The 12,324-nt window shown below is 35.8% G+C and overlaps 1 protein-coding gene across 5 annotated transcripts in view; it reads left to right on the top strand.

Moving 5' to 3' along the window:
• The window catches only part of RPS6KA3 (ribosomal protein S6 kinase A3), a 78,763-nt gene that overhangs the window by 56,760 nt on the left and 9,679 nt on the right, over positions 1 to 12,324 (top strand). For 4 of the 5 annotated variants that reach the window (XM_069784813.1, XM_069784810.1, XM_069784812.1 and 1 more), the window contains 4 exons: positions 466 to 590; positions 2,602 to 2,727; positions 4,530 to 4,619; positions 8,913 to 9,071. In XM_069784813.1, coding sequence (XP_069640914.1) covers positions 466 to 590; positions 2,602 to 2,727; positions 4,530 to 4,619; positions 8,913 to 9,071 — 500 coding nt within the window. The remainder of the gene's footprint in view (positions 1 to 465; positions 591 to 2,601; positions 2,728 to 4,529; positions 4,620 to 8,912; positions 9,072 to 12,324) is intronic. The other variant, XM_069784811.1, reaches the window with a different exon arrangement.

The raw sequence follows: 12,324 nt of genomic DNA, 5'->3' as shown, positions 1-12,324 counted from the left end.
TGTATATGTAGAAGCTTAGTCATTTCAGACTTTGGGTGGCAAAGTTGCTGTTTCGGTGCAGTCTGTCTCTGCATAGCTTTACACTGATCTATTCAAAATATGATAGAAATATTTGTTTTTACAAATTTAGGGTGTTACCAAAATTTGAATACTTCTCCTCCATAAATATAGCATAGATATGCTGCTATATGTAAATATTTTCTGCAAAGTACTGGGGTTTTGTATAATAAAATATTGTCTGACAGTAATTTGATCTTTGTAGTCATTAACTATCATTTGTGTTTCTACATGGTATATGCAAAACAATTCAGTAATTATTTGTATTTTGGTCCTCAGAAACACTTTCTGCAGATTCCAGTTTCTGCGTACTTTATAGAATAAAGCTATAGTTTGCTCTTCAGAGTAGACATAATCTCATCTCTAATTTTAAAAACTTTGCTTATAAGTACATGATGTGTTTTTCAGATTCACCCGGTATCCCACCTAGTGCTAATGCACATCAGCTTTTTCGGGGATTTAGTTTTGTAGCTATTGCATCAGATGATGAAAGCCAAGCAATGCAGACAGTTGGAGTGCATTCAATTGTCCAGGTGAGTACATCTACTTGAAAGAAAAAAAAGTCAATAAAACAGTATTGCTACCTCTTGGTGGGGGGATTGTTTCCTTCATCACAGAATGAAGTACCATGACAAAGTCATTATCAGCTTTATACAAGAAAAGTAAACACCAGATTGCTTTATCCAAACAACACCTCTGAAGGTGCAGGACCTGTTTAATTACTGAGCAGCCAAAGGTGTGAATAGGCTTCAACCCTTAAATGAAAACATTTACCAGCTGTACTGTATTAACTCTTGAATATCAAGCCATAATTATAAGGTGGAGGGGAATTACAGACACCTTGATCTTTTTCCCCTATGCATGAAAATATCAGTTGATTCCTGCAGTACAGTAGGAGGAGGCACTGCAGTACGATTGTGAATTGTATCTGGATGTTTTGGACTTCTGTGTGTTTTGGAACCCATGAACCAGCATGTATTCCGTCCCTCCCAAGCCACTTTGAATTAATGTGCTAATCTGTGGTATTTTGTAACTCATTTCAGCGCATCACACATACAGTGTTACAGTACGCACAAAAGCATTGGCTTCCTAGCAGTATTGGAATGACTCCGATACGGTCTCCCATATTAATAATTGCGAGGTGGTCACTTCTAGTAGCCTAATGCAGTTGCTATTCTTGTATGTTCTATTACTGCCAGTACTGCTTATTTTTGGACAACAAACCTTTGGTTAGGTGCAGTTTTGTGTGGGACAAGAAAGGTGGACCTCATGCTAGAATGGGGGAGAGGCATGCCTTGTGGCCTTATGAGGCTGAGGTCATTCTAAAAGCACACTTCAGCACTGGAGAGTTTACAACCAGCAGGGAAAAAAGCAGATGCATGTACAGGGAAGAAAATTAAGACCTCTGCAAAAATTGGCTTTCTACCTCCTCTTTCTGCTTTTAACAATTCTAATTGCCAAGGAAGGCTGAATCGTGAAAACCATCTGGTGATCTAAATTGTGTTTGAAAACTTATTGGTGCATAGGTAGGAATAAAAAGGTATGCTGTATGATTGGGTTTATTTATATTTTTCATTGCAAGGATATTTTGCAAATGTCTGAGAATTTTTAAAAAACAATTTATTCAGAACATGAATAGCTCTTTTATTTCTTTAATCCTCTCATTATGTCTAGAATAGTCATAACATGCTTGTTTGTGCACGTTACCTGTTTCATGTGTAAGAAATCGCTACATTTCAAGGGGTTTTAGGTCCTTTCTTATTCTAAAGAAGCTGTCTGATTTGGTATACGCATCAGAATGACTTCTGGTCCTGAAGCCTTGCTAAAAGTTTCTGCAAGCTTTTCTGTACTCCTTCTTTCCCACATAGTTTTGTGGATGAAATTCTGTCTCTTTGTATATGGTTTCCTTCTCTTGTAAAGGTCTGTTTCTCTGCTGCCTTTCCTCTGTGCCCCTCAACCGCTTCCTCACTCCTATTTCCTCTTTTCTGTGCTGCAGGATACCCAGATGGTTTCCTGCGAAGGCTTTGCATCCTTTGCACAGACTCCTTATACTACAACACCATTTCCTTCCCTCACAGGGGTGAACACTTGTCCTTCTTTCAGCTTTTTATTTCTGTGAAAGGATTTTTGACTGCCATTCCGGCAGTTTCCAGTTAATCTGATTCTATTCAGTATGGCTGAATTTTCCGGCTGGCATTCATCTATTCAGATAATAGAAACAGTGATGCTTTTTTACCATTATTTTATCATGTAGTCTTCTGATCTTCTTTGTTTTGGAGATTCTATCTTTAATAAATCATTAACCAGAAAAATCATGTTGTCAGTTTCTAAAATACAGTGTGCATTGTTTACAATGTGTCTAATATGTAATTTATCTCATACTAATATCAAACAGAAGGTAGTGGCTATTTAGACCACTTTGACTTACTACAGCCATCAGTTTAAAATTTGAAGCAAATCAGTAGGAATTAAAAAACTTATTTTTATTATAAAGACCAGATATATATTTAGAATATTCATCAATTGATAATGTTATTTTGGTAGCAGTTGCACAGGAACAGCATTCAGTTTACTGATGGATATGAAGTAAAGGAAGATATCGGAGTTGGGTCTTACTCTATCTGCAAGAGATGTATTCATAAAGCTTCAAACATGGAATATGCTGTAAAGGTAATTACTTTGTTATGAAATGCTGGTTTCAGGTTTTAGCATCCTAGTCATTGTTCATCATTAATTTATTTGCCATAGAGAACATAGCAAATGAAGATCATTTTTCTAATATGAAAAGATTTTAGATGCAAATATAAATTATACTAATCAACCAAATAGAATATTTACTGGCAGATATTTATATAGAATTGCTATGGGTTTTGTTATCTGTATGCTGGTTTGGATGGTGAAAAGCAATCTTCAGTCTTTGAAACACCTATGTAATTACAGTAAAACTGATGGGAGTAACATGACTGCTTCTAGAAGGAAATGTACTATGAAAAGCTTACATGACTTTTCATCATTTTTTAAAAGTGTGATTGATTACTTTTATTTAAACATAGTTATATATGGGGTTTTTGCTTCCAAAGTAGATTCGTAAATTGTCAGGTATGTAGGAGTTCATAACGGTGCTTAAGTCTGGTATACCTTCCAGAATAAACTTGAACTCTTTGTCTTTGCTTGCTAGTTTTTTTAACAAGTTTTCTAATGTTTTTATGTTATTCTATCAGGCTTTCTAGCACTTCTTTGAAGGCATTAAATTCTTAGTTGAAATCAGTAGAGTTCCCAGAAGTGGAATGATAAGGTTTTTTTGTCTTTCTGTATAACACTGTGGGCCTGAATGGTTATTATGAAAGCAGGAGTATGGATTTGCAGACTTTAAAGCGGGGGGGGAAGATTTAAATCCTGTACTATGAGGTGGTTCTCTTTTTGAATTGTTGAACAGTTTACTACTAAAATACGTAAAATGTGAACATAAATTATGTTTTGCTGTATCCTTGTACGCAGGTTGTCTATCGGAAACCCTCCAATTTCAATTTGGTAGTTACATACTTGTCTTTATTCTGGTTCTGGCCAGGAACAGATTTGACTTCTATGCTTGCAATTTGAAGCAATTTCTTGAAACTGGAAGAAAATAGTGGCATAGCTGTTAATTCTCTAAGCTGTAACATTTACTGTGAAGATTGCTTTGCTTTTCTGTTGCCTCTGTTGTGACTTTTTTCCTCAAGGAATCATGAAAAAAGAATGAGGTGATCAGTGTCCAATGTGTTAGGATGGTGCTAGTAGCAGTAAGAGCTTAAGGATGACAAGAGGAAGAAGGGGTAAGGCAGAGATAGAGAAGACATTAGAGGAAATTCTGTAGTTCAGAAGGAGACAAAAAAAAGGAGAATAAGAACAATACTTTTTAAGCAGGGCAAAATAATATTTTGCTTGTTTGCACAGGGGGAACTTCGGAGCCTGATAGCAAGCCTCCAGAGGTTCAAATGAACTTTCGTACTGGAATACTTGTCTGAATTAACTCTGAGAATTTTTTCCTTTTTCTTATTTTTGATTCCCTTACTCTCCTGCTTGGTCTTTTGCTGCACTAAGTATGTGTTTGAGATTAGCTTTCTAAAAATCAGTTCATTAGTGTTGCCAAACCAGTATCTCATGACAAATTAGGAACTTCCTATTTTATTAAATGCTGGGTGACTAAGTCTTATCTACTGAACAGCCTTGCATTATTTATCACAGCCTGAGGGATCAGATCACTTATCCTCCAACATTGTTTTCAACTGAGAGATTTTTTTCCATGTTTTTCCAACATTTTTTGCTTTGCCTTGCTGTTCCAATTTAAGAAACTTTGTTTTGGTTATAATCCATGCCCTTTACCAACAGCAATAAATATTGGTTATCTGTTTATGCTAGTAATCACACCAAAGTGTTACGCTATATAATATTTACCAAAAGAATTATGCCTATGTATCTATTTGCTCTTACAGATTATTGACAAGAGTAAAAGAGATCCAACAGAAGAGATCGAAATCCTACTGCGCTATGGACAGCATCCAAATATTATTACTCTAAAAGATGTAAGTAGTGTGTTAAAGACATCCTTTAGTGTATTATAATTGCATATCACTTTCTAATTTGAGAGATGACAAACTACATGGTTTAGATTTATGTTCATGTTTTTCAGTATTTCAAAATAAAACAATGTTCTGATGCAATTTATTCAACAATATCCAATTTTTTACTGAGATGTCTCATTGTCATCTTTTAAAGATGCTCATGTTTTGGTACAACAATCCTAAGCAGTCAAATAATTCATCCTTCATAAATCCTAGCAGAGGAATAACTCATTTAATGTTGGCTGTATTTTTAAAGGAACAAGCAAGTTTTTTGATTGCTTAGTTAACTTTGAATCTACTTTTGTTTACATTAGTCAAAAGCAATTTTAAAGTACATTATTATATAACTGAGGACTCACTGTTAGTGCAATACCCAAAGTAATTTTCATGGACAGTAATCGGTATTACTCAGTAGTGGACAAAATCTTTTCAGAGCCATGGTCATCACTTTTCGTTACCTAGTATCTTTATCTGGTCTTTGTATGGAAGGTTGTCTAGCTATTTTTTTCTTACATTATTTGCTCTGACCACGGAAACACTTTGAACACAAAAAGCAAACGGTAGCATAAGTTGGGAGGTAGAGGTTTTTCATAGTGAACAGTAGATTCTGATGATCTAACAGAAAAAGAAAATTTTTTTTCTCTCCTTGATTATGCATTAAAGAGGATTAAAAATTCAGAAGGCATATGCTTAATGACTTTCTTAGCCTGCAGGAAAGTGTTCTGGTCCCCAAAACCAAACCTCAAGCAAAACAGCTAACCATTTCCAGGAACCTGAGCTCAGCTGAAGGGAGATTCTCAGACATTTTGAAGTCATTAAAACAGTAGCGCATAACTACTGTGGAGATGAGTACTAGAGAACTCTGCCTAAAGTTCTTCTACTATAATCTGTCTTCCCTTCATCAGTATCATGTAGTTTGGCCCTTTCTTGGGAGAACAAAGTAAGTCAGATACACAAGGGAGCCCACCATGGAGCTTACCTTATTGCAAGCTAGATATCATAATTACAGTCCCACTTTCTGTTTGTTCTGCTTCACATGGTTGGACAGTAAAGCTACCTGAAAGCAGCTGTGCTAACACTCAACCTGTATCAGTATTCACATTGCTTTTAGTGCTGCATGCGAGGTTTATGTGCGATTTTAATTAAATTATGGAGGTTATGTTATTTAATGAGGAAGACAAACATAAGGAATGTGAGTACTTACCTGAACTTTAGCATTAATAATAGTTCACACCGAGAGCAGCGAAACCCAGGCAGCTTTGAAAAGTTGCCATATATGCTGAATTATTTTACTTTGTAATTAATTCTTCATCACCAGTCATCTTCCAGCAGGAGCCATCTTTCATTCACACCAACAGTAATACACAAATAGCAAAAGGAGACTACAAAAAAAAAGCCTTAACTCCACAGAGGAAGAAAGATAGTAGGCTGTAGTTCTCACTTATTTCTACTTCAGATGAATTCCCCAAGCAGAGTTTATGGAAGTATGTCCAGTGTAAAGAAAGATGTATAGGATTCATATGTAATAGAAACTTGTATAATATCTGCTACTGTAAGAATTTAACATTGATTTAAGTTTTCATTGTCCCAATACAGATGCATAGGGCAGATTGCTTGCATATCCCACAATGTAGTGGTGTGCTATTACACCTTTCAGAGGAAAGAATAAGGAGTACTTGGCCTTCAGGCCTCAAACTCATCAAGAGCACCGTGTATTATTATACGAATAAAACTCAATGTTGATTTGACTCAATTTTTCTTCAGTTCCACACCAAAATCTAAATGTTTCTATTTTGAAATGCCAAAATAAAATGTTTCAGCATTTAAGTGCATGTCTTTGGAAATTACTATTCTGCAAGAAATAATTTCTTTCTTTTCTTGTATTTCAAGAATAAATGCAGTAATGCTTGAATTTAGCTTAGGATGGAAATTTTCATTCTTGCCCAGCCTTTTTATGTAATTTACTTCTGAAGGTGTTTGGATTGAAACAATGGATATTCAAAAGACCAAATTCTTTCTGCAATGCACGGTCCTCTGGGGTTTTTCCTTCTGATTGTTATCAGTGGTCTTTTTCAGTTACACAGTATATAAACAAAAGAAGGAGCTATATTGTGCTAAATCAGATGTCGTCCTTATCCAATATCCTGCCTCTGACAGTGGCTGTTAGTGGATGCCTAGGAAACAGTGTAAGAACGGAGGAAGCACACAGCTTCCAACAGACCATTACCTAGAAACTTCCTGTGCCAGGCCATTATATGTATTTCACTCTTTTTTACCTATTAGTTACTGTTCTGTAACAGAACTTTTGTCCTGTTTTGAGTTATTTAAAGCATTGGCTGAAGAATCTTTTCAGAAGCATTTTAGAAACCTGAATACAATATATCCAGTCTCCCTGTCCAAGTGCTTATTTATGAGTTCAAAAAAACTCCTATATGTATGTGAAATCTTATTTCACTTTGCAAAACCCATGTTCTCTTTCTCCATTGCATTATATTTTGTTCATGTGCCTACATCTGTTTCTCACGATAGTTTCTTCCAGTTTGCCTGGTAGAGAAGACATAATCTTTGACTGATCTTTGGCATGTGTAGGAGTTCATTTTAAGAGCTACCATCACATTTATGATCTCAGCATAATACTGTTCACCTAACTGTGAAGACAACTTCCAACAGTATTTATTCAGTGCAAACAACTAAATTGATAATACCATTAAAGAAATCTGGGCAACGGGAATGGTTTGTTTGGGGTGGGTTTGGGGTTTTTTGGCAGGCAGACAGGACCAGCAAGGGATAGCAGGTAAAATAGTAACCAAATGCAAATTCTGCTTGAATGCCTCCTGCAGTACTGACGTGTGTGCTCTCTCGTGTCAAATGAAATAAGCTTATTTCCTCATGTTCTACCAGGATTAGAGGGAGCATGCCTATTAAAAAATATCTAAAATGCCTGTTTAGCACCTAGAATTAGATAATTCTGCTTCTTAATACTGTGTAATATTTAAACGCTTAATACAAACACATTCAGATGATCAGCCGTTTATATTTCATGGGCAAAAATTTGCTGTTAAATGAGAACATAGAAACCCCATCATGTCATCTTCTCCTTAAGATCATAAGCTTGTAAAGCTTGCAGAATTATTTCTTTAACACTCTTCCTCTTTTTTTATTTGGTGAGAAAATAAATCCTTTTAGTATAGTTAAGAGCACAAAAAATTCTAAGCTTAAAAGTTTAGTAGCCTGTATTTCCCAGGTAGCTTAAGACAAGGAAATTGGGATGAAAACTCTTTTTTTATTTAGCAGATATCTATTCCTAAACTTATTTTACTACAACTTGGATAATTGTTTCTACTTAAACACAAACTAGTTTTTACTTCACATGTATTATGGAACAGAACGATTCCAACATCACCATAAAAAATAGGTTAAAATACTAACAGGGAGCAGAGTCTGTAAAAGGTTTTGCTAAAGCAGGAACCACTTTCTGGATTAAGTTAAAACCCCAAGAAAGTGCAACTGAAATGAAGTGCATAAGTATACCTTAAAACATGTTTTGGTATAGTTCAGTCTGTAGTGCCCCCTGGTGATAATATAAATAATTCTCAACTGTTGTTTTCCTAGAAGATAAAACCCATGCAAGAATTAAGCCATTTTCCATAACTAGAAGTAAAGGGTAAAATATACATATTTTATAATTTTAGACTTTGGTATAGGCTTTATGTGCGGAGTAATGTATAAGTTATAGGCCTTTATCATAGCAGCTTTGTATGCATTAACTTCACTGTTCACAGAGGCTATTTGAGGTGAACTTAGATTTATCTTTTTCTTTTCTTTTTTGTTCAGTTGGAATGATCTCTGTTCATATTTGTAATTTGGTGCAATAATTGCTTCTAGAATTAGGTCTGGGTTTGCATTAATTAGACTAGTTTCCATTTATTACTACTTCTTAACTTCTCCCATGTCTAGTTTAATTTGTTTCAGTAAAACTATGTAGGGAAAACTACATGTTATTCATCTTTTTTTGTCTTTAAACATTTACATGCCAGTATTTTAATGTTATTTCATTACTGTACTACCTCTTTGTAGAAGGTTTTGTGTTCATTTCTGAAGATGGACAATGTTTGGATAGTGTGTGGGGTGAGAAATATGGGAAAAATAATGGAACAGAACAGCTTGTGGACACACCTGCACCATCTCTGTGCATGTCACAGGAAGACAGAGAATAAACATTTTGAAGTTTACCTCTTTATGTACTTTTTGCAGGTTTACGATGATGGAAAATATGTATATGTTGTAACAGAACTTATGAAAGGAGGAGAACTGCTGGATAAAATTCTTAGGCAAAAATTTTTCTCAGAACGAGAAGCTAGTGCTGTTCTGTTCACAATAACAAAAACAGTTGAATATCTCCATGCACAAGGGGTAAGTTTTCATCTTGGACAAAATGCTTACAGATGTAAATATTTTTCTCTTTCAGAAGTATAAACTCATATTTTGACATGTTCTTCTGTGCGGTAATTAAGTAATTTTTGGTAAATAATTACATTGCAGCAGGAATTTGTATTGAAATCAAAACATTCCTCATCAGCTGTGCAGATGTCCAGGTAACAGAGGTCATACAACTGTTTCTGTTGTCCTGCATGCAGTCTGTCAGCAGCTCCATGGAATATGCAGATAATGACTAATAGGATTTGAGAGGAAGCAAGCCAGGAAGAAGTGCTAGGACCAGTGCTGCTGTTTAGCTATGGGACCTGATGTAATTGCAACCCCATCCTGTGATAGACCCTGCAAACTTGTTTTCCGCCTCTCACACTTTGTAAATTCTTCAACTTCTTGGTTTTGAAGAACATGGTTTATGACTTGTAACTCCTGTGCCATAGAGTCAGGAAGTTGTAGTGGACTGTTAGGAGAAAGAAAATTAATGCTTCAGGAAATTAATTTGGAGACAGAGGAAGTAGTTCAAAGATAGAGAAGGCCAGTGTGACAATTGCATGGCAAGAATGACAAGTCATGTTGCATTTTTAAGTAAACAAGAAAAGGGGGATAGAGAAAAAGCAGACAGTAAGGGTTCAGGGAAAAAGTCAAGCTGCTAACACCTAATGTTATTACCCAGGAAAAGATGCTTTGGAACACATAGTACTCAAATTATTTTAAGAAACAAATAACAATTCAGCGCACACTGTCATTTCTGGGAGCTATTATTCCGGAAAACCTAGGATTGAAGTTATCTGGTATATCTTATTCTGTGATTCACCACTTTCTTCAATCACTTGCTCACACATGGATTTTTATTTGAGCCTGTGTGCACAGGTCTAGAATGCTTGGCTAGCAGCACCCATGGGAATTATGAATAAACCTTGATACCTTCTCTATGGAAATATAAATAATAGAGTAACACAAATCATCACTTGGTTCCTTCTTACTACACATGGCCAAAGAAGGCCCAGTGTCCTTGTATCAGGTAAGGGATTTTAGGGGCCTTTGTTTCTTTACTGTAGATCTCTGTAAGTATTGGCATTTTAACTTGCATTAGATCACATGCTCTTTGGAACTTTTAATTTTGGAAATTTTGGGGTGTCCTTATGTTAAGTACACTTCTGCATGAAAGATGACCATATATGTAAATAGCGAGCACTTCAGTAGTCTAATTTCTGTCTGGAAGAGTCCTCCCTGTCTTCAGTGGATTTTTCTTTTGTAGCTCCTTTGGACACTGAAGGAGCTCATTTGAATATGGTATTAGGTAATACCTGTTTGACAGACTCCGAATCTGTGTGCAGCCTCCACAACCCTTCCCAGAAGGAGTTTCCTCCTGGGTGTTCATAGGATACTTTTGAACTGAAAAATTAGCTAAGCAAGGAATGAAATCTTCCTCTTCAGGGTAAGCAATACTTCAGGCTCTCACCCAAACCATTCTAAAAGTATTAGGGCCAGCATACAACGATTAAAGGTTGGCACAATAGACATCATAAAAAGGATAAACAAGAAGTATCCTGTCATCTTGGAGCAGAATAATTCTGCATGCTGGTAGATGATTGAGATTGCTAATCAAAAACACGATGCTAATAAATGAAGAACTGAAATGTTCTGCATATTGTTTTGCTCTCTTCTGTTGCTCTAAAATAAAATGGTTTTTTCTGTGCAAAATATCAATATAATCTAAACAATCTGACATCTTTTTAAAATTCACCTTTGAGAAAACGGCTTAATACAGGAAGGTATTTTATTTATTCTTTGACATAAACATTTTGATTGCTTAAGAATTAGCATTTGGATTTTAACTAGACTGTTAGACTTACTCTTCCTTCTACTTGAGAATTGCTTCCCCTTCTTCCAAAAAAAAGCACAACTCAAGCAGACTGGTTCTGGAAACAGTCTGCCAAATCCCCAGCTCTGTGCTGCTTCTGTTGCCCACCTCTTCCTTTCTACCCCTTTTAGGATCTATTTCACAAAAAACCTCACCAGCTAGAATAAAACTGTGGGTTTTTTCTTCTGCCTTTTGGATCAGTAAAGGATGTTTCATGCATTACTTAGAGAAAAAGGATTCTAATCTATCTAAACCACAAAAACTGAGGGCTGTCAGGAGCTGCTTCTCTCATACACTGACATCTCAAGCCAGGATGTTCCCCTTAACATCTACTGTGCCAGCTCAAGTTCTTTAGTATCATTTGTGTATTTCAGCTGACAAGGTGCTTCTTTCCATAATTTTAAGTATTTTTTTTTGTTAAATTTGAGAATTGCAAAGTATTTGCATGCTGGAAAAGTCTGTACTAAATAGAATTACTGTGTTAAATGGCTTTACAATCTGCAGACCCTCTGCAGTCTTTTCCTACTTGGTCTTCTGCTACTTACTCTCCTGAAACACTGCTAGCTTTCTGGAACAGTCCATAGAGCTTCTGATTCTGCACATCATTTACTTTCGGGAGTTTGGGGGTATCTTCTCATTCAATTGTGATTACCTTCTTGAAACATTTCACCACAATCTCTTCCATTCAAATTTAACCATGAAAATCTGTGTTTAATATTAATCAAATACATAGCACAATCAGGAAGATAAATGCCTTCATAGCAGGTCTATTTAAATATTTAAAAGAGGCGATTTAGATCCACTCTACTGTCTTACAGCAGTATATACCCTTTTCTTTACAGGGAGCAAAAACTCTAGAGGCTTTAGGCTAATTTGTCTTGTGAAGAAAATATGACAGGTCGTCTGATTTCGAAGACTGTCCTTGCACATTCCAGGTTTTATTAAGGCTTGTTATAACATAGCTTCAAATAAGATCAGATTCATTCTGCCAGAACTTTGGCAGCTTCTACAGTTTTTTTCAAGCATTTTATGTCTCAAGCACCTACAAAACAGCCACTTGGGAACCAGTACAGGGGTTTTTTTGACATGCCAGTCCATTAGGAGAATACCTCCTTGACGTTTTGTTATTTTTTGGCAGAACTGTATTAAAATTCCTCCTTAATCAGTCCTTAAATGTTTGCACTGAGATTAATTCAGATTATCTGAATGAAGAGAATGAATATAGAGGGTTACTCCAGCAGTAACTAGCATGTGGTTACATAGCACGGTGGCACATCAGCAGCTGTGGACATCTGTGAGTCCAAAAGATATTACTAGCCAAAGGTTCTGATTTAAAGAGCCTCATAGGTATGCATGTTAAAATAGGAAATA

This window comes from Haliaeetus albicilla, chromosome 6, assembly GCF_947461875.1.
Source record: "Haliaeetus albicilla chromosome 6, bHalAlb1.1, whole genome shotgun sequence".
NCBI lineage: Eukaryota > Metazoa > Chordata > Aves > Accipitriformes > Accipitridae > Haliaeetus > Haliaeetus albicilla.
The sequence above is the reverse complement of the archived record's forward strand: the minus strand, read 5'-3'. Positions and strand labels throughout refer to the sequence as shown.